The sequence below is a fragment of the Ostrinia nubilalis genome, chromosome 9, assembly GCF_963855985.1.
Source record: "Ostrinia nubilalis chromosome 9, ilOstNubi1.1, whole genome shotgun sequence".
In the NCBI taxonomy this organism is placed as follows: domain Eukaryota; kingdom Metazoa; phylum Arthropoda; class Insecta; order Lepidoptera; family Crambidae; genus Ostrinia; species Ostrinia nubilalis.
The window spans coordinates 5,490,404-5,510,588 of record NC_087096.1 but is presented as its reverse complement, the minus strand read 5'-3'; the positions used below and the strand labels follow the sequence as shown (position 1 = coordinate 5,510,588).

Below are 20,185 nucleotides of genomic sequence, written 5' to 3'. Positions count from 1 at the left end.
TGTCGCTGTTTGGAAGCAAGTTTCACTTCGATGACCGTTGTATGGAAGTTTCCACACCCTGATGTCAATGTCATACGTGTCAAATCCATCAATGTTTTATTTACTTGCCGACCTTTCGTGTTTTACAATTTTGTATTCAATAAAATAAAATAATTGATTTTATGCCAGTTAGATTTATGCCTATAAATATTTAGGAAATTTTCCTCTCGAGCTTTTACACCACACGTGTTGTATTGTTACACTATTAGCAATGGAAAATAGTAACGGAGAAATTTACAATTTTAATGGGCTAAAAGAAAAGCCAGAAGAATTACTTTTACTTGTTGATAAATATGTTAGGGTTCAACTCATTAAAAATTCAACATTCACAGGATTTATGCATTCTATTGACCCTATATCGTATAGGTATGTTCCTACTTACATTAATCTAAGCTTGCAACTTGAAATATCAAAATAATTGTAGCTACCAAAAATATTACTAAAACTATCTTGTTTCCAGTATGATCTTGTCTGTGCCTCAAGAGAATAATGAATTCAAGACTATTTTAATACCAGGACATGCAATATTGGATATAATGGAGGTAGAAGCAATTCCAGATAGAAGTCCACCCATTAGAAAATCGTTTGAGTCTTCAAAGGAAGAAACATCTAAGAAAAAAGACAAAATTATAGCATGGTTGAAATGGAATATGTTGCCTGCATCAGAAAGCGGGGACAAAATTATATTTGGGAATGCTAGTCTGTTACCTCCTTACAGCGACAGAGATATTTGCACAGATAACCCAATAGTAGCTATGCAAATGAGAAAAATGATTAAATCAATGCCGCAAAATTTTGGAGCGCCTGAAAATTAAAAATATTAAATAAAACTTCTGTTACATTTATAGATTAAGTCTAGTTAAAGATATTGTACTCATAAGATATTTCAATTACTTAATAAAGACTGAATTTTTAAAATTATGTATGTGTTTTCTTTGATCTTCCCAAAATTTTTACATCATCCACAAATATTAATAATAACAACTTACATTCAGAATTGACACTTGTTGTTTATTAAAATATTATCAAAATAATTAATAACTATTTGTTGCAAATCTAGCCATGCATTATTAACTTGTTAAGGGCCCTGTCATCAAAATAAAAACATAGGGGGATGTTTTTTGAAATGGTCATGGCAAAATTCGATTTTGCAACTGTTATTAATCCGGCCCTGGGGGCCCTGTAATCTACCTACCTACTAGACTTTTTTGGAATCAGTAAAGGTAAGATAAACTAAAAAAATGACATTTCAAAATTATAGAACTTTCATGTCGTTAGGTTGCGTAGGTATTTAAAAAAACCGGCACTGGGGCCTCGTATCATTGCTACTGCCGGCTTTTACCCGTGGTCCCCCCAACATGTCCCCAATATCTTTATAATATCTTCATAATATAGTGCGGTGGGACCATGGTTAAAATAAATTATCCGTAGACCCACTGGCAAACACTGTTCAGAACGGTGGGACAACGGGTAAAAAAAATTACCCGTGGACCCACCAGGGGGACATGTTGGGGGGACCACGGGTAAACGCCGGCCGGTAGCCACGCCCCAGAATATAATCCACAATCATACCAAAGGAAGAATAATCCTTTTAATTAAATAAGTAGACAGTAGTTTTATCGGTGACTGCTACTAATAAACTAGACCTACACTAAACTCGAGCTTTCAGTGTAAAGTAGGTATGCACACACCCTGTATGTGTCTACCTACGTAATCTTCACTTCGTTCGTCATTTCCCAGATTACAAATAAAATTTTAGATAGTGTAGCCTTGTCATTAGTTGTCTCGCTAGATGTTGACTTGGTAACTCGTCTGTAATTTTACAGCGAGAGTAGTTCTTGAAGTTACCGTATTACACGATATTTTTTCTGGATATCTTTTATTAATTTATATAACCTGAAGTTTAGAGCTGGTAATTATAAAAATGACGGAAAGGAACAGTCGAAAAATACAATATTTCGCCGGATTATGTGGTAAGATCAAAGACCTTTGTTTGGTATTGTTATCAGTAGTTTGGATTGGCGGGAATATTTGATTGTTTTAGCGTCGCTAAGTTTCATGTTCACGGGCGCCACGCTGTCTTGGCCGTCCCCAGCAATTCCTAAGTTCAAAAGTGGGGCAGCCGGCTTCGAAATATCGAATGTGAGTATTTTTAATACCTACCTAATCTGGCCTAGTAGAACCACATCTTGCAGAAGAGTGCTTGTAGTAGACAATGTAACATTAATGACATTCAATTTCGTGATCTCTTCGTTAACTCTATATTCCTTTTTCCGTAATTAAGAGTAGGTAGACGTAGCGAAGTGATTTACGATAGAGTTTGAAGCTTTTCTTGAGGCTGGGTCTTTTATTAGTAAACCAGTTGTACCGTTTTACATATTTTTGGACTCTAAAAAGAATGTCTGGCATGGGCGGCGACGAGAGACCCGAAAATACGGAAGCTCTTGTATTTCTTGCAGGAACAAACATCATGGGTGGTTTCCCTGCTGTCAGCGGGAGCCATGCCGGGCTGCTACCTTGGCCAGGTGCTAAGCGAGCGAGTCGGTCGCCGCAGAACGTTTCTGCTCTCCTCTCTACCGGGCCTCTTAGGTGCGGTACGTTAGATACATAATATGCATAAACAGCCTGCATGCATGCATGTACCTACTCAAAAAACAATACAGTATGTGAAAAGATGATTCTGGTGCCCAAATGCAACCACTTTTCGTAAGGGAAATAAACATTAGAACTTACGAGTTTTCGTTTTTAAATATTCGATCAAAATAAACGATAGTCATCTAATTGTTGTATTTTAGCACCATAATCACCTCTTTCGAATCTTGAAAGGCTTTTTTACTTGGTTATTTTAAATTATTTTACAAGAGTATTCTCTACACTTAAATCTTATTTGAGTTAAAATCTAATTAATGTATTATTTTTCAGTGTATAATTTTATTCACCAAAACACCAATATTGATGTGTGTGGCGCGATTCATGATCGGTTTGACCACAGGATCTGTGGCAGTGGTGAGTGTTATCTTGAATACTATTTTTATTTATTTTTTAAAAAGATTATTACTCCCGTTAGCCCCTCGTACTAAGCTAAATATGCTTGTGTTACGAGTGAGCTCACCACAATAGTCAAGCGGGGGCGGGGACCGAACCCGCGTTCCCCGGATCACGAGTCGGCCAGTCCGACCCCTTCATCGTTCGGCTATGTGGCTTTGAGTTTTAAAAATGTATTACATAGTTTGATACTTACTTTAAAACACGGGTGTTTGATTTTACAAGGCAATTTATGAAATGATAAGGAACTACATACTTAATTAAATAATGATACCAAATAGATAAGCTTCACCTAGTTTGATCACACACTGCGTCTGATTACTGGCAATAATTTATTTTAGGTTGCAATGATATACATCACAGAAATCGCCGATAAGGAAGTGCGCGGAGCATTAGGGATGTTGGTCCAAGTGATGAACAACCTGGGTAGTCTGTTGATATATGGAATCGGACCCTTCGTGTCTTATACAATGTTGAATACCATAATCGTCACGATTCCCGTCGTGTATGCTGTCTGCTGCCTGTGGCTACCAGAGTCGCCGTACTACCATTTGAAGGACGGCAGAGTGGAAGAAGCTAGAAAAGAATTTAAATTGTTAAAGGGAAGCGATGATGAGAAGGTAAACCGGACAAAGGACAATGACCAAAAATGTATGAAGTGTGGTCCAAATGTCCACCACTAACGAGACCTATGTAGTAAAATAGTTTACTAAATACTGATTTATTATATCCAAACCGCAATTAAAAATATCCTGTCAGTAAAAAGTTATGACTGAATGAAAAGTCTGTTTTTTACCTTTTCATCCGAAAAATGTTCTTGATATCATTCTATCCATTGCACATTTTGGATTAATCTACGCATGTTATGTCATGTCGCATGTGGCGCGGGGTTATAGATGAGTTTTATTAAATATTATACTAGCTGTGCCTACGACTTTGTACGCGTGAAAATAGTTTGAATAATATTTCCAATTTTTACAACATTTGTCTTTACTGCTCCGCCCCTATTGGTTGTAGGGTGATGTTATTTATCCTAAAACTATCCTTGATAAATGGACTATCCATAACAAAAAGAATTTTTCAAATCGGACCAGTTGTTCCTGAGATTAGCGCGTAAACAACTACAATTTTTCAAACAGTCATAACTTTTTACTGACAGCTTATTTTTTTTCGTCCCATACTGAAAGTTAATCTCTATTTCTCGCTCGAGCGGCGAATAGTACCTATGCGAGAAGCGATCCTTGGTCGATCCACATTATTATGTAGGGGGAGTCCGGGAGAGTTTACCCGCCTTCCACTAAAATGCTCATAAATATTTCTATACTTACAAATCGCTATTTTTTATTAATTGTATGTTAAGCTACATTATTTAGCTATATTTTCTTCTAAGAAAGTTTAATACATCATTATTAGTTTAAGAGTAATTAACAATTTTAACCAAAGTGATATTTGGCTAATATCTCCCGCCTGGGTGGGAGACTTTACCCCCCAAGTAGGGAGCCTTTACCCGGGTTTAAAAATAAGCAAAATAATCACTAAAAATTATAATACTATAAAGAAATTTAATCTTCTTGAATGAAAATGTGTAACAATTTAATTCTTTGAGGTTTTGAAAAAAATCAGCAACGTTTTTTCTATTAAAACTGGTTGATCTGGATAAACTAGTTTCTACTGGGGCAACACCTCTAATTTTCCTTTATCAATGTTACATACCCATAGCATTTCTTATTACTGACAGATCTAAATGGTTCCTATTTCTAGATGTTCCTTTTTATATTGGAAAGGCATTTTGGATGATTATCTGCAATAAAAGTACCAGATTACCCTGGGTAAAGTCTCCTCCCGATGCCAGGCTAATGTCTCCCACCCCAGGTCAAGCTGTCCATTATTACATTTTTATAAAAAACTATAACACTTAAGTAAAAACTGTCTACCGTAAATGGAACTAGGATAATTACATTTACTATGTATATAAATGACATGCTGGAATCTATTCATAGTAAACAACTGAAATCAAATATCGAAAATTGAAAAAAGTTACTTTTTGGGCTCGAAAATGTGTTATCACTTGTCACTCCTAAACCAAACTACCAATCGCAACGGCAATGCGTGAGCGAGGTGGGACGCACCTAAGGAGTCTAAGAAGTGTGGCTACGTCGCAATATTTAGTTCCATAAAAATTCTATGAGCAGTGGCTATTGTCTCCCACCTGCTAAACTGTCCCGGACTCCCCCTACTCACTATTATAGGATCTAACTAAATACTTATTTGCACCATTCCAGTGGATTGACGACCAGCTCAGCGTTATACGTGCACATGTAAAAGAAAGTATGGAAAATAAATCAACAGCAAAGGAACTATTCACCAACGTTAAGTATAGGAAGGCAATATACATAGTAGCAGGTAATTAACAAGTTTCTGTATTTGAATATAACAATCAAGCCATAAGGCTTGATTGTTATATTCAACAGGTAAAGGCTCAGTATAAACTGAGCCTTTACCAGAATCACCTGTTGTGTCTACGCCGCCATCCTGTATAATTATGTAGACCCCGTACTACCAGTAACTCTAGCACCAAAAAACTCGTCTTCGAAACGTTTGCGTATTCAACCTTCTCACTAAAACATTGACGGTGAAACAAAATTCGATACCCAGCCTTCGAGATCAACGATAACGTGCCGATCTCGATTGTCAAAATTAGTTTCGTGTTAACATTTCTCATAGTAATTCTCAGAGTTCACTTTACGTCATGTTCACTATTCGATCTCAATACGAAATCAAATATCACAATTTTAAGTTTTCAAATCTTTGGAAGGCGATTCGAATACGCAAACGATTCTAAGACGAAAGTTTTTCGTGCTAAGTACAGTTAACTTATCAATTTATACTATTTACCAAACTACAGACAATATTTAGCCTGTGAATAGACGTTACACGCATTACATTGTTACCTTGCTTGTTATCTCCGATATAAAAGCAAGGTCACTATGATTTTTGTTAGTGGAGGTAATAATGAATAATTTAAACACGTGGAAATACTAAGATAATTAAAAAAAATCCTGTATGGGTAACGTAAACAGGTCGATTTGTTACAAAATTAATAAAAAAACTTTATTACTTAGATTATTTCTGAAACGTAACTGCACAATTATCTACTACAGTTAAGATAAAGTTTATTAAACATTGCTGCTAATTTATTATCATTATATCTAAATGAGTAAAAAAGATTAAAACAGTAAAAATAAACTATAAATCGTCCATGTTTCAATTTAGCAATGTTTAAAGACAAAATAAAATAAAATAATTCAAGTAAATTCAGCCAATATGTGTGCCTAGGTTTAATAAATGTTTAATCGTGTCTGATAAATATTATCTATTTTATATTTTATGTACTATAAAATAAAATAATTACTGTCTACTAGGAATATTGACAAGATATACAAACATTATAATTTACAGGTTTGAAGACGGTACAGTACATGACTGGTATTCTATTGATCCAGTCGTACTTGGAGGTGATATTCAGACAGAGCAGCTCCGTGTCAGGTCCCCGAGCGAGTATTGTCTATGGAGTCGTCCAGCTTTTTGCAGGTATAGATCGTTTCATCCACGAAGACGCGCCCCACCTTTTTTCCGCTAATGTTTGAGTGTTATCGGTACACGCTAAATTATCCATGAGATCCACGCACACTACAATAATGACGCTCGGATTGCTCGGATCAAACTTCCCGCACCCCGCGCTTCCCTCGACCAATAATTTGTTTAAAGTTGCGTTACATGTTAGGATGAAATATTCGGACATTTTGGACTAAGGCTACGGTCTCCTATTAAACGCTGTACGTGGCGTACGACTGTCAGCATCAAATGTTCCTATCGATCGACGTCAACGTCTGAAAGAAGAGACCAAAACTGTGATACTGTAGATACGGGGCGTACGGCGTTTAAAATAGACCACAGCCTAACAAAGTACTTAGTATATCGTTTTACGCTTCTATTCTATTTTAACAGTAACTTGAATAAATTGAAAGACTGGCGCATCTTGGTTTTTTAATCGTGCAAGAATTCTTAGAATTTGTTCAGTAGTTGTCTTCATATTTTAACGGTGCATGTTATCTTAGCGATACGACATTTATAAACCAGCTGCCAAGCTGACCTTGTAACTCGCATTTTAATACCAAGAAAGCAAGACATGCGAATATCTGAATCATGTCCTTTATCGCGTCGACCATAAACCGACAAAAATAATAATACGTTTGCACATTTGCAGGTATCGGCGCAACGTTTCTAACTCGCTGGTGTCGCCGCCGGTTTCTACTGCTGACGTCGTGTCTGGGAGTGTCCATTGCGATGACAACCGTCGGCGTTTATTTCTACCTACAGGAGAAGCTGCAAGTCAGCCAGGAAACACTCAACTCTATCTCGATATTGCCCCTAGCAGGCCTCATAGGCTTCAACATTCTATACGCGATAGGAGCGGGCAACTTGCCTTATATTTTCCAGGCTGAGCTATTCCCGGTAAATGTCAAGGCCGTGGCCTCGAGCGCTGCCACACAGTTTGCTTGCATTCTCAGTTTCCTCGTACAGAAATTTTATCAAAGCTGCAAAGAGATTTTCGGCAATTACACTGTGTTTTGGTCGTTCGCCTGCATAGGCTACTTAGGAGTGGTCTTCATATACTTCTGTGTGCCCGAGACGGGGAACAAAACATTGGAAGAAGTGCAAGATAATGTTGTGGACGCTTCAGAGGGTGTGCCTTTGCAAAGTTTTAGAAATGGTCATGAGACTGCTGAAAAACTTAAAGGTTAGTTAGCTGTCGAAACTTATTAAGTATACAAATAAAGTCAAACTGTTCAAAGAAGAATGATCGATTTATGAATGTTTTACTGCCAAATATTTTTTACCAGTCCTCTCGAATATGAAACGGTACGTCCCAAGTACTCTCTGTATGAAGAAGAGAATAATATCTTTTAAATGTGATATTAGAGGCTGTGAGTTAGTATTTTTTACCAAAAATATACATATGTTATAGTTCGGATATGTTATTTACATAATCGTTTGTTATACTGTTATGTAATAAAATTATATCATAAACCAATTTCATTTTCTTTTCAATAAAACACGGAATGTGACAGTAAAATTGTATTCTGCTGAATATGAATATACAATACATTGATTATCTTCAACTATGGAAAACTTAAAGGCCTACACTTTACCAAATACCGACCTGTATTAAAATTCTCGCTATACAAAATACATAGAAATATAACGAAAATATTACACCCGGCGCTGTATCGGTGTTATAAAATATTGTCACGTGTTACCAGAGTTTAAGGTTTAAATCCTTTAGACGTTGCAGTCGTAAAAAAAACAGAAGAAATCGTGTTACTCGATACTGAGACGTATTCCCGTGGCGTAAGCTCAAATTCTAGATGTTTCCGTTCGCTTCCGAAGTCAGTAGTAACTGCGTGATATAATATTGGTACGTGTTACCGGGGCGTAGGGTCTAAATCCTCTTGGCGTTCCCGTAGGCGTAGAGGGGCGCGAAGGGCGTGTCCGCGGGCTCGTCCCCGCTCTCCTCGGACGCGTCCGACTCGAACGTGTTGTCCGGGATGTCGTACAGACGGATTAACGGCTTGTTGGGGTCCTTCATGATCAGGTATTTACCTGAAATGAATTTGAAGGGAGTTCAACAAACTGGTTTACGTTTGGGTTTCAAAAAACTATTTCAAAACGTTATTTTCTTGGGACATTAACATAAATATTGAGTAATTCCGTCATATAAGGCTAAGTACAAATTTTAATTATATTAACTGCTATCGACAGTGTTCAAACTCCCATGAAGTGTCATCTAGTATGAAACCCACAGGCTGAGGTACAGTCGCGGAATGAAAAGGTTCGTCAGTTTTCAAATTGATTCCTTCAACGAATCGCGAGCACATATTACCTTTTGAAACTATGTTACAGAATAATCTCGAGTTAGAGAAAATAATCTTTAACTGTTCGTCAGTAAAGTTCAAAATTATTCAGATCAAAGTTGTTTGACGATTTATCTTGTCAAGAAGATTATTATGATTGATAAACTAAAACCTTCTTGTTGGTTCCACCTGCCATTATTATTTCTATTAAATAAAAATAACTATTGTCAATTGGTCAATGTCATTATTGCATTGCACTGATGATGGGATAGAAAAATAAACAAGCAAAACCTTATTCGTTAGCAAACGTCATATTTATTTAAATGTTAGCAGCACTGTTTCTTGCACTGTTATGTTGGCAGGTTTGACTCTTACAGTACCTAGTGCAAGCGAAAACCGACACTAAGGTGACGAACCTTTTCATTCCGCGACTGTACATATTAAAGTCAAGTTAAAAATTGTGAAGGCATTACCATCAAAATTACAACAGAAATCTACAGCAAGTAGCGCATGCAGACGCTATCCTTGCACGCTGCTCCCTGTATCTCAAAAATTGCGGTTGCATATTTTCAAACTTTTGCTTTCGTTTCTATTCTTTAAACATTTGTCAGCGTTATTTTGACCTGATCGCCGGCCGCAGAACGCATTCAGTGTGGCAAATCCTTTAAGGTTCGGCCAAACCAACGCGATCACACGCGATCAGCCGGCGTGCAGCGATGGCGACCAGACTAAAATGCATTGATTGCAATCGCTGCACGCCGGCTGATCTGTGATCGCGTTGGTTTGACAGAACCTTAAGGGTTATTCTAAATTAGTATATTTATTTATTTATTTATTTAAAATAGGTACACAAACAGATCACTGTCAATTACATAGCCATGAAATTAACAAATTATTAAATAACTAAACAGAGATCCAAAATCAGCGTACACAACATGCTTAGTATTAAATAAAGCTACTTATATTAAGACAAATGTAAATAAATATGCATAAAAATAGGGTGAACATTGGATAGGGTCGAGGACGATTATTTATTTTTAAAGATTTCTGTTACCAATCTCTTGTACCGGGGAAAACTGCTATTAAATATGTCAATATCTCCACCACTGCGAACTACCTCGTTGTATGAGCGACACATTCTCACCATGGGATTGAAAAAGGAGGTGTTGTTTTTATATATCTGTAGGGAAAATATGTTTGGGTTACGGGATCTAAACCTGATGTTGAAATTTAGTGAAGACAGCAAGTCTGGAGCATCAATAGATGAGTGCACTATTTTGTGAAGACAGAGTAAGTCATATCTGCTTCGACGAGTTTGCAAAGAGACCATATTAAACTTAGAAAGTCTATCGCTGTACTGCTTAAGCGATCGGCCCATGCCGTACCTATATGTTATATACCTCAGGCATCTCTTCTGTACCCTTTCAATGGTATTAATGTGGACATTGTAGTAAGGGGACCATATCGGACAGCAATACTCTAAGACACTTCTAACCAAGCTAAAAAATAAGCACAACATACTACGGGGCCTCCTGAAAGATTTGGTGGTTCTTATAATGAATCCTAACAGTTTATTACTCACTTTAATAATTTGTTCATAATGATGGTGAAATGTTAATTCCTCGTCGAAATATACACCTAAGTCCCTTATGACCTCACTTCTACCCAGTACTTTGTCCCGGATACAGTACTGGTAAATAGTTCTATTTTTCTTTTTTGTGAAGGAGATAACACTGCTTTTGTTCACATTGAGGCTCATTTTATTTAAAGCACACCAATCAGACACAGTATTGAGATCTCTTTGAAGTACTTCACAATTCGCTGTATCCGTGACATCAGTATATATTTTCCTCAGATCATAGAAGGGAATAGATGTGAAACGGGGGCGTGGCGCGTGTCTCCGCGATATGCCCAGAAACGAACATCGGCCGCGAAGCCAGGTTAGTCGCGATTCAGTCGTACTGAGGTAATGTTCTCCAATATTTTTGGATAATGCGTTGTTACGTGCAATAACACAAGTGAAACGAAGAACTACAGGAACAATGGAGTCATTTACCACATGTAAGTATTGCAAATCCATTGGTTTTTAGCTTATTAATAAAAAAAACTAAACATTTTTACGAACGAATTCAGTGCCGTAACAGTTACTGCGATATCGCAATTAGTGGTGTAAAAATTCAAATACGTTGTACATTGACGATTTAGTTAGCAATCACTTTATGTCATGCTTAACTACTGCGCAATGTATTTTATTTCTTCCGATATCCACTGTCGCGTGAAAATACACAGTACGGCCGCATGTGCCGGTCGTAACATAGTGCAGGGCTCGTGTTCTAATGCGGTTTCCTATTATCGATAAATAGAAGTAAATTATTATTTTCTATTTTCTAATTTTGAATGAAAAAATCATGAGTTGCTTGTGATTTAAGTTTTTACAAAAACAATAATAATAGTAGAAGTGATTAGTAAATGTCAACTATGTAATTGCTATATGAGCTAGTTGAAAGCCTAATATAGGCATTATTTTTAATAAACATAGGCGGTACGAAGTTCGCCATAATTAAAAAGTTAATGCGCAATAGTAGTTAATAATAACTAAGTATAGTGATCCTGTCGACATTGAGCTTTGGTTGGGGTAAAATGTGAATTATAAGGAAACTACATTTAGTCCTAATTGATTCTGAGTTTTTCGTCCATACAAAATGGAACTGACTCCTTTATGCAAAAATTATTAAAGAACACAATAATATTGTATTAATTAAAAGGTTTTCATACATAAGTATTTTTTAAACCAATTTCGAGTCTTGCCTCGAAGGATTTAAAGTATCGATATCTTATCGACTCCATTTGATCTTTCTTCTCTCTAATTGCTTTTTTCAAAGTGTGCGTGACGTGCCTTAAAACCAATCACAGCACTTTTAAGCCTTTTGCACATGTTGTCGTAGACTCTCAGTCGCTTTGTTTTTACACAGTTGAATGTGTGTGTGGGAGCTGTGGTGGGGGAAATGTGGGGACACTGGTTCTCGTTGTAGTTACGCGCGACTTCATATCTATTCCTTTCTATGATCTGAGATATTTTCAGATCATCAGCATAAAGAAGAGAGGGACATGACAGTCGATTAATCAAGTCGTTTATAAAGATCACAAATAGAAGCGGTCCTAAATGCGATCCTTGTGGGACTCCAGATGATACAAATATGGGAGAGGATGAAAAGCCCTTCACAGTCACCAATTGAGTTCTGTTACTTAAGTAGGATACCACCCATCTCAACAAACTCCCATGTATACCGTAGTACGAGAGTTTATAACACAGGAGTGAGTGGTCCACCTTATCGAAGGCCTTGCTAAAATCGAGATACAGAGCATCGACTTGACCCCCTGAAGCAAACACATGGCAGAGATAGTTTTTAAACTCCAAGAGGTTGCTCAGGGTAGACCTCCTTCTAACAAAACCGTGTTGTCTACTAGATATGTGCCCACTAAGATGATCGTAGAGCGGCTCATAAACCAATGACTCAAAGAGCTTCGCGAAACATGGAAGGATGCTTATTGGCCGATAATTTAAACAAGATGTCTTATCGCCCGTTTTATAAATGGGAATGACATTGGCCGCTCTCCAACGGGAAGGAAACGTTCCAGTTTCAATCGATTTATTAAACAACAGGCATAACGGCAATAATAGTTCATCACAGCAGTTCTTTATAAATTTAGGAGGGATATCGTCAGGTCCTGGACCTTTACTTATATCTAAGGCTTTTATTTTCAAGGCAATCTCCTGTTGTGTGAAATTGAAATGATGAAGTGTGGAATTAGAAACTGCGGGAAGGTCCAAAGATTCAGGCGAAACAGTCGAACATGGACCGTCGTATACCGAGCCAAAGAATTCTGAAAAAAGTTCGCAAATGCCTTGACCATCGGAACATTTCCTGCCATTATAAAACATTGTGTTGGGAATTGTAGCTCTACCCTTCTTCCCATTCACATACCTCCAGAATACCTTTGGGTCATCCTCTAAGCAATCCTCAACTGAGGACAGATATACGTCATGACATTCGGTTATCAGTCTTTTGGATCTCGAACGAAGAAGTGTGAAAGTGTCATAGTCCCGTGGGTTGCCAAACTTTTTGTAGCGACGGTGGTATTTCGATTTCTCGCTAATACATTGTATTAGTGCTCTACTGTACCAAATAGGGTATTTAGATGAGTATAATACACTCACCGTCCTTCTGCTTCATGCATATGTCGATGATGCAGCGCAGGATGCCCCAGGCGTTGTCCATGGACAGGTTGATCTGCGCCGCGAACTCGTGCGGCTTGAACTGCTGCGTGCCCAGGATCACGTGGCGCGAGTTGTCGCGCACTTGCGCGCGGGACACGTAGCCGAACTTGATTTGGTCGGAGCCGGCTAGCAGGGCCTGGGGAATGAGGGCTATCGTTTTAGCGCTCACCAGTTAGCGCCACTGTAGAGTAAGGTCCTGTCACTTGCTAGTAGCGAAGACAGTGGCGCCAACTTGTGTGTGAGCGCTAAAGTGGTAGGAGGACTATCGTATTTGCACTCATCAAGATGGCGCCACTGTAGAGTAAGGTCCTGTCAATCGCCAGGGGTGCCAACTGTTAAGTATAAAAACGATAGCCCTCATTGGGATGCGATTAAAGTTGATGAATGATTATGCTGTTTCTGTACTAGAGCTCAATAACGAGATAAGAAGGTTCAAGGTCACAATGATGATGGCCGTTGGGGCAGAAAATTTATCGAGTGGTGACCACGGGCTGGAAGATTAGTGTGGGCAGGCCTCCTACTAGGTGGTCCGACGATCTGGTAAAGGTCACGGGAAGAACCTGGATGCGGGCAGCGCAAAACCGTTTATTATGGAAAACCTTGGGGGAGGCCTTTGTCCAGCAGTGGACGTCACTTGGCTAAAACGAGAGCACAATATCACCACATTTACCAGCACAGTCCACTTGGCCAGTTTGCACGAGTTATTCCTCAGCTCGTTGGCCAGCACTGCACCGTGCAGCGTGTTGAGTTTCTGGCGCCACTCTACACCTATCGCCAGCTCTAATGCTTATATACTAGAGCTCAAAATAACACTAACCTGCACAGTCCACTTGGCCAGCTTGCACGAGTTGTTCCTAAGCTCGTTCGCCAGCACTGCACCGCGCTGCGTGTCGAGTTTCTGGCGCCACTCTACACCTATCGCCAGCTCTAACGCTTAGATACTAGAGCTGAAAATAACACTAACCTGCACAGTCCACTTGGCCAGCTTGCACGAGTTGTTCCTAAGCTCGTTGGCCAGCACTGCACCGTGCAGCGTGTCGAGTTTCTGGCGGCACTCTTACAGTTGTCGTAGCTCTAATGCCTACGTACTAGAGCTCAATATCACCACATTTACCTGCACAGTCCACTTGGCCAGCTTGCACGAGTTGTTCCTAAGCTCGTTGGCCAGCACTGCACCGCGCTGCGTGTCGAGTTTCTGGCGCCACTCCACGCCTATCGCCAGCTCTAATGCTTAGATACTAGAGCTCAAAATAACACTAACCTGCACAGTCCACTTGGCCAGCTTGCACGAGTTATTCCTCAGCTCGTTGGCCAGCACTGCACCGCGCTGCGTGTCGAGTTTCTGGGGCCACTCTTACAGTTGTCGTAGCTCTAATGCCTACGTACTAGAGCTCAATATCACCACATTTACCTGCACAGTCCACTTGGCCAGCTTGCACGAGTTGTTCCTCAGCTCGTTGGCCAGCACTGCACCGCGCTGCGTGTCGAGTTTCTGGCGCCACTCCACGCCGACGGCTAGTTTTGAGTCCCATTCGTTCAGCGCCTTGATCGACAGGAACTGGGTCTCGCCTTGAGGCCCTTGCATCACGGCATCGTGCTCGCAACGCGCTACTAGCACCTGGTTGATGGAAAACATAAATTATTATACATAAAAACAAGTATAGAAAAGACGTAGTAATGCTATGGGGAACTGACAGTTTGTGACTCATTTGGAAAGCCTTCGCGCATCACTTTTGGAAGAATAAGTGCGTGCGTTTTATGAGCAATTGCAGTGTATATTACGTTTTAAAAAAGTAAAAGATTGTCGCGGCTTCCCATATTGTCAAATTTCTAATAACAGTCAATAGTGGGAAGTAACCTCACCATGATATTAACACATCCAGAATTCATATTATTTTTCATCAAAAGATTCATGTTTATAACATTGGTGTAGTAATTATAGCGGAAAGCGCATCGTGAGACGTCCACATACAAAGTGGACAGACGATATCATGAAGGTAGCAGGAAGGCTCAGCATGTAGGCCGTTAAGAACCGGTCAATCTCGAAATCATTGGGGGAGGCCTATGTTCAGCAGTGGACCTTATGTGGCTAAAAAGATGATGATAGTAAGTAACATAGCAAAGTAATACATACCACGCCATTATTGAGGTTCCACTTGCGGTAGCGGTAGCCCACCGAGGCGACCTCGCCCTCCTCCTCCTCCGACACGAATGGGTTGGACTCCGGGAACTTGTACTTAGGCTCTGCGGTGCCAGATTTCAGCACCTGACAGAACAAATAAATATTTGAAATAATTAGGCATAAGTAGGATAATTTTCACTCAAATTGAGTAGAAAACTTTCACACTCAAATTGTGGGCTTACTATAAAAATAAACATGTCACTAAAATAAAAACTATTAACCTCTTTCATAACTTAGCTTTATACTGAAAAAACTAATGTCCATCACTTACTCAAGGGTGATAGTGTTTCATAATAACTTGTTGTTTGTGCCCATGGGGATTAAAATAAAAAAAAACAAGCTTAATAATTTTATTTTTGAAAGAATGAAAGTAAATAACTTTATTTTGGCAACAAAGACATACACAAAAAAAATTATAACTAAGTTGCCAAAAAAGGTCACCCACTCAGTAACATCTTCGTTTTTGAGGACACAGCGTCTTCAGATAATTATATTGATTTACTAAAGTGGTTTAGGTAATTCTCAATCAGACAAACGCAGTGCAGATTACATGATATTATCGTGCCACTAATTAGACTACTTCTTGGCTAAAAGAACTGACCTGCTGGCTGAAGTTATGGTTGATGAACGTGGCTTCCAGCGCCAGGTTGCGCGGAGAGTTGATCGAGTTGCCATCATCTGCTGGAGGCTCCACAGACGTCTCGTTCACGGTCAGCAAGTCGAACTCAGTGTTGTCACGCTTGTCCAGGAAGAGCTTATCACCTGAAAAAAGTATTGAAGGTGTTATTATGCAACTAGTGGCGCACTTTGACTTGATTAAAACTGAGTATTTGATTGCGACTTATAAATGTCACGATGTTAAAGGCTACACTGTGACTTATTTAAAACTGAGGATTTGGCTGTATAGCAAATGTGAAAAAAGAAAGAAAAGAACCAGTTGAAAAAGTTAGTCTTCTGGTTAAATGCACACTTTTTTCAGACCACTTCTTCCATTAAGCAGGAAAAGGTATTACATTTAAAAGGGGTTAAAATGTAGCTTTAGAAATGTTAAAAAGTATTAGGTTAACTAATGAATAAAAAAAATTAAGCATAGTTGGACAAGTTTTCATAAAAATGAAGTTTTTCTGCTTACCAATCTTCTCAATGACAATATCCCATGAGTAGTTGGAGCGAGTGCAGCACATAATAGTGGCCAGAATGGCATCCGTGGCATACACGGTGCCAGTAGTCTTACTCAGTCTACGAATGACTGGGTCGTCAGTAGTTGTCACCTAGTAAAATTAAAATAATAGTAAGTTAATAAAAAAATATGGGATCCCTACAATACTTTAGTAATAATGTTGTGATAACATACCGTATGGAAGATACGATCAATGCGTTGCAGTGGTTTCTCATGCTTGACATTAACACGGTCATAAGCCTTATCATAGTATTCCAATGTGCCGCAGCATACAATGTCTTCCCCTGAAATGCATCAATAAATATTTTAAGATCTTGCAGAGATATTTTAAAAGTAATTTTTAAATTTTTTAGTAATATTGAAATTTTCAAATTACCTTCCTTGATGCCAGGCAAAGACAACTTCGCAAGACGTGGGAAGTCCATGTCTTCAATGGTAACCCAAGTGGGACGTACAGTCACAGAAGCATCTCGGATCTTCATGGGAGCACCACGCTGGCCCCATCTCTTTCCTAGCTTGCGGTCACGTTGCTATAAAAAGTTTTATCATTAAAAATCACATTCATTACAACCTTCAATTCATTGCAAACTTCTGTGATACTATTATAAACAAAATACTGCATTTATTACACAATCACAATTTTGAATACACAAACAATATCTGTGTGTATAGTTTATAAGTGTTTATGATCTCTAGTGTAATAGAACTTAAGTTTGTTTAGACACAACACTACACAAACATTGTTAAAAGAAATTGTTTGTTTTGCTTCCCAAACTCTTTAGGCAATGTGTAGGGTGTCTGTCAATTTAGAAAAGATATGCTCCCGGAGAGGAGACCAAAAAAAATGCCTAGAATATTGGAGTTTGTTTACAGACGACGGCACGTCAGGGTAACCACTGTGGGTTCTTGTGCAGTTGTAATGGGGGCGAGTTTACAACAAAAATGGGTACCTTGTTCAGCGTAGTCATGCCGCCAGGAGTCCTAGCGCCGCGAGCGCCACGGCCGCGCTGTCCACGGGCGCGACCGCGCTGGTACGGCGGCTTCTGCACGCGCGTCGTGTCCACCAAGTGGAAGGTGCTCTCGTCTTCATCGTGGAAGTACGCGTACGACGAACCAGCGCCGAATTGGGACGCGTATTTGTCTGATTATACAAAAAAAACTTGCTAAAACCTTGATTATGATAAGATGGTATACTAAAGTTACAGCTGGCTGTAGTAATGAAACAAGTTTCCTTGCAAGTTGGAAGGGTAAACGAAACGTCACTATAACCTCAAAACCCCATGTTTTCAACTTTCTTCTGACATAATTAAATACAAGTGGATAGTTGTTGCACTTACTCTGGTATTTTTTGTCCTGTACAACGGTCCAATCACTGATTTTCCCTAAACGATCGCCTTTGCTAAAGGGTTGGTAAGGCATGTCCCGAAATTGCTCCGGCATTTCGCAAGGCCCCCATCCTGTTGGATTATCTTGTATTACTGGCGCTACGAATCTTATCGGCTCTTCGGCCGGTAACACATGTTCTGACATCACGGTTTTATTGATAGTTGATGCTATTTTTTAATTATTTTACACTAAAAATCAACATTGATGCCACACGACACTTTCCCAAAAGCAAGGAATAGACTAAAGAGTTTTTTAACTTTGACAGCTGCCACACCACAGACGACAAGTATTGATGAGTCTATGGTATAATAATGCAACGGCTTTATAGACTCAAGCGTGCATGCAAAAAATAAAATGGCGATATTTTTGGGAACCGGCGCCGGCAGCGGAGGCACTTCCTTATTTTTTTATTAGAGGAAGTACCTACTATCCGTTCGCTTTAAGTTTGCCGCTGGCGATATGACGTCACTCGAAGGGAAGCGTCTATAACTTTATGAAACTATATTTAAATTATTATTATTGATAAAAATTGTGTAAAGACACATTAATTGCGTTTAATCACTAACTAATTGTGTTTAATCGTGGTTGGGGGAGGGGACGCGCATTCCACGGACCGGCAAACTTAGCGCAAACGGGTAGTACCTACCTACCATTACTCGCATAGCTTTCTGTTTTTCTGAACGGTAAGGAAATGGGCAGTGACAAAAATGTCCTACTCGATCTTCGAATGCACATGCTCTACCTACTTTTGTAGGGTTTAGAGGAGTAGGTAGAGTATTTTTTCATTAAATGTGCCCGTATCCATTACTCACCTAATAAAACTTACTTGTAGTAGAGTATTAATTTTTATTTTTTTGAGAATCGCCCCGGTGCCAAATTGCCAACCCATGTTAAACGCCGCGCGCCGCCCACTGGATTTAAACGATTGTCACTTGCGTTTTCATTGATTGTACTATGTTTACATAACGCAAAGGTGGTCAAGGCAGGCGTCTTCTAGTTGCCATGTAGGTAGGTATGTGGACCTGACTTGCATGCTCAGATAAGTGCATGAGTATAAAAAACTTCCCCCACTTAAGTAGGTATTTTACTGCGAATGGAATTGGCTTACGATATGTAGGTAGGTACTTTTTAAAAGGGGGACATTTTTTTTTTTTTTTTTATGTGATAGGAGGCAAACGACAACATATTTTATAAAGGGCCCTTATTAAAACCGAATGATGGAGTTCCCCTAAAATGACCATGATAATTATGGCCAAAGGGCATGATGATAACGATGTATGGTAGGGTAGGTATCTTCATGAAAACATCGCTTAAAATATCACAGTGTTTATTATTGTCAGTTTACTCGTACAACGTTTACAAGAATATGCAATTTTCTAAGAAGTTAGTTGATTTATGTAGATACGTATACAGGGTGTTAGGTAAATGGGTATATGAGCCAACACTAACCCATGTTAACATGGGCATATAAATGGTATGGTGAAGTCAGAAATTTGATATCATGATTTATTTATTTTTTAGTTTTCATACAAAATAAATTTTATAAAATCCGATTTGTATGAAAATTAAAATAATTAAAATGATGATATCAATTTTCTGACTTCATTTGAGCCGACACTGGCCCATGTGAACATGGGCTAGTGTCGGCTCATATACCCATTTACCTAACACCCTGTTATAAAATCCGTACCGCGCGGGAATAACTTGATATGTCATTTTTGCGTACTTTTCAGGGGAGCGATTTTAAAGTTTAGAGTTCTCTGGTAAATCGGAATTAATGATAATTGATATTTTTATGATTGAAATAAGCTAATTTGATGCGTATCTTTCGATTGGCGTAAGAATTTGATTAAATTATCTTCTTAATCTATTAAAAAAAAGACTTGTCAAGTTGTGTACCGACGACTTGTCAAGTTATTCACCAAAGAAAAACAAACATTTAAGGTGTAAAAATTGGATTTAAGTTAATTATTTTGAATGAAGTTTAAGTAAAAAAACAAAACATAAAAATAGAACATATTTTTATCACTTTTGCAATGAAATAGTAACAAATTTATTAGAAAAATCAAATATAATCGCAGATTATGATTGCTTTTGATCAGATAATTGTACGTTTACTTAAAATTAAAAAAAAGACAAATAAAAGAACAAAAGCCATG

At 38.6% G+C, this 20,185-nt stretch overlaps 2 protein-coding genes and 1 long non-coding RNA gene across 3 annotated transcripts; 2 read left to right on the top strand and 1 right to left on the bottom strand.

Moving 5' to 3' along the window:
• Positions 1–66: 66 nt before the first annotated feature.
• LOC135074942 (uncharacterized) lies at positions 67–960 on the top strand. The gene is made up of 2 exons (XR_010257924.1): positions 67–405; positions 500–960. It is a non-coding gene; the product is annotated as an uncharacterized LOC135074942 (long non-coding RNA).
• Positions 961–1,800: 840 nt separating this feature from the next.
• LOC135074462 (facilitated trehalose transporter Tret1-like) lies at positions 1,801–8,179 on the top strand. Its single transcript, XM_063968752.1, has 8 exons — positions 1,801–2,012; positions 2,084–2,181; positions 2,499–2,633; positions 2,962–3,045; positions 3,426–3,704; positions 5,367–5,487; positions 6,544–6,675; positions 7,352–8,179. Exons 1-8 carry the CDS (start codon positions 1,964–1,966, stop codon positions 7,888–7,890), a joined length of 1,437 nt encoding a protein of 478 aa, XP_063824822.1. The 5' UTR covers positions 1,801–1,963; the 3' UTR covers positions 7,891–8,179.
• Positions 8,180–8,208: 29 nt separating this feature from the next.
• LOC135074461 (eukaryotic translation initiation factor 3 subunit D) lies at positions 8,209–18,281 on the bottom strand. The gene is made up of 10 exons (XM_063968751.1): positions 17,978–18,281; positions 17,591–17,781; positions 17,017–17,170; positions 16,815–16,924; positions 16,593–16,731; positions 16,062–16,222; positions 15,413–15,544; positions 14,690–14,896; positions 13,219–13,414; positions 8,209–8,748 (listed from the first exon to the last, which is right to left on the bottom strand). Exons 1-10 carry the CDS (start codon positions 18,168–18,170, stop codon positions 8,588–8,590), a joined length of 1,644 nt encoding a protein of 547 aa, XP_063824821.1. The 5' UTR covers positions 18,171–18,281; the 3' UTR covers positions 8,209–8,587.
• Between the last annotated feature and the right edge of the window lie 1,904 nt (positions 18,282–20,185).

Coding starts and splice junctions, on each gene's coding strand:
- LOC135074462 (XM_063968752.1), top strand. CDS start 1,964: ATGACGGAAAGGAACAGTCGAAAAATACAATATTTCGCCGGATTATGT. Junction 2,013..2,083: donor ATATTTCGCCGGATTATGTG/GTAAGATCAAAG, acceptor TGATTGTTTTAG/CGTCGCTAAGTTTCATGTTC. Junction 2,182..2,498: donor CCGGCTTCGAAATATCGAAT/GTGAGTATTTTT, acceptor TATTTCTTGCAG/GAACAAACATCATGGGTGGT.
- LOC135074461 (XM_063968751.1), bottom strand. CDS start 18,170: ATGTCAGAACATGTGTTACCGGCCGAAGAGCCGATAAGATTCGTAGCG. Junction 17,171..17,590: donor GCATGACTACGCTGAACAAG/GTACCCATTTTT, acceptor AACTTTTTATAG/CAACGTGACCGCAAGCTAGG. Junction 8,749..13,218: donor ATGCATGAAGCAGAAGGACG/GTGAGTGTATTA, acceptor AATTCATTTCAG/GTAAATACCTGATCATGAAG.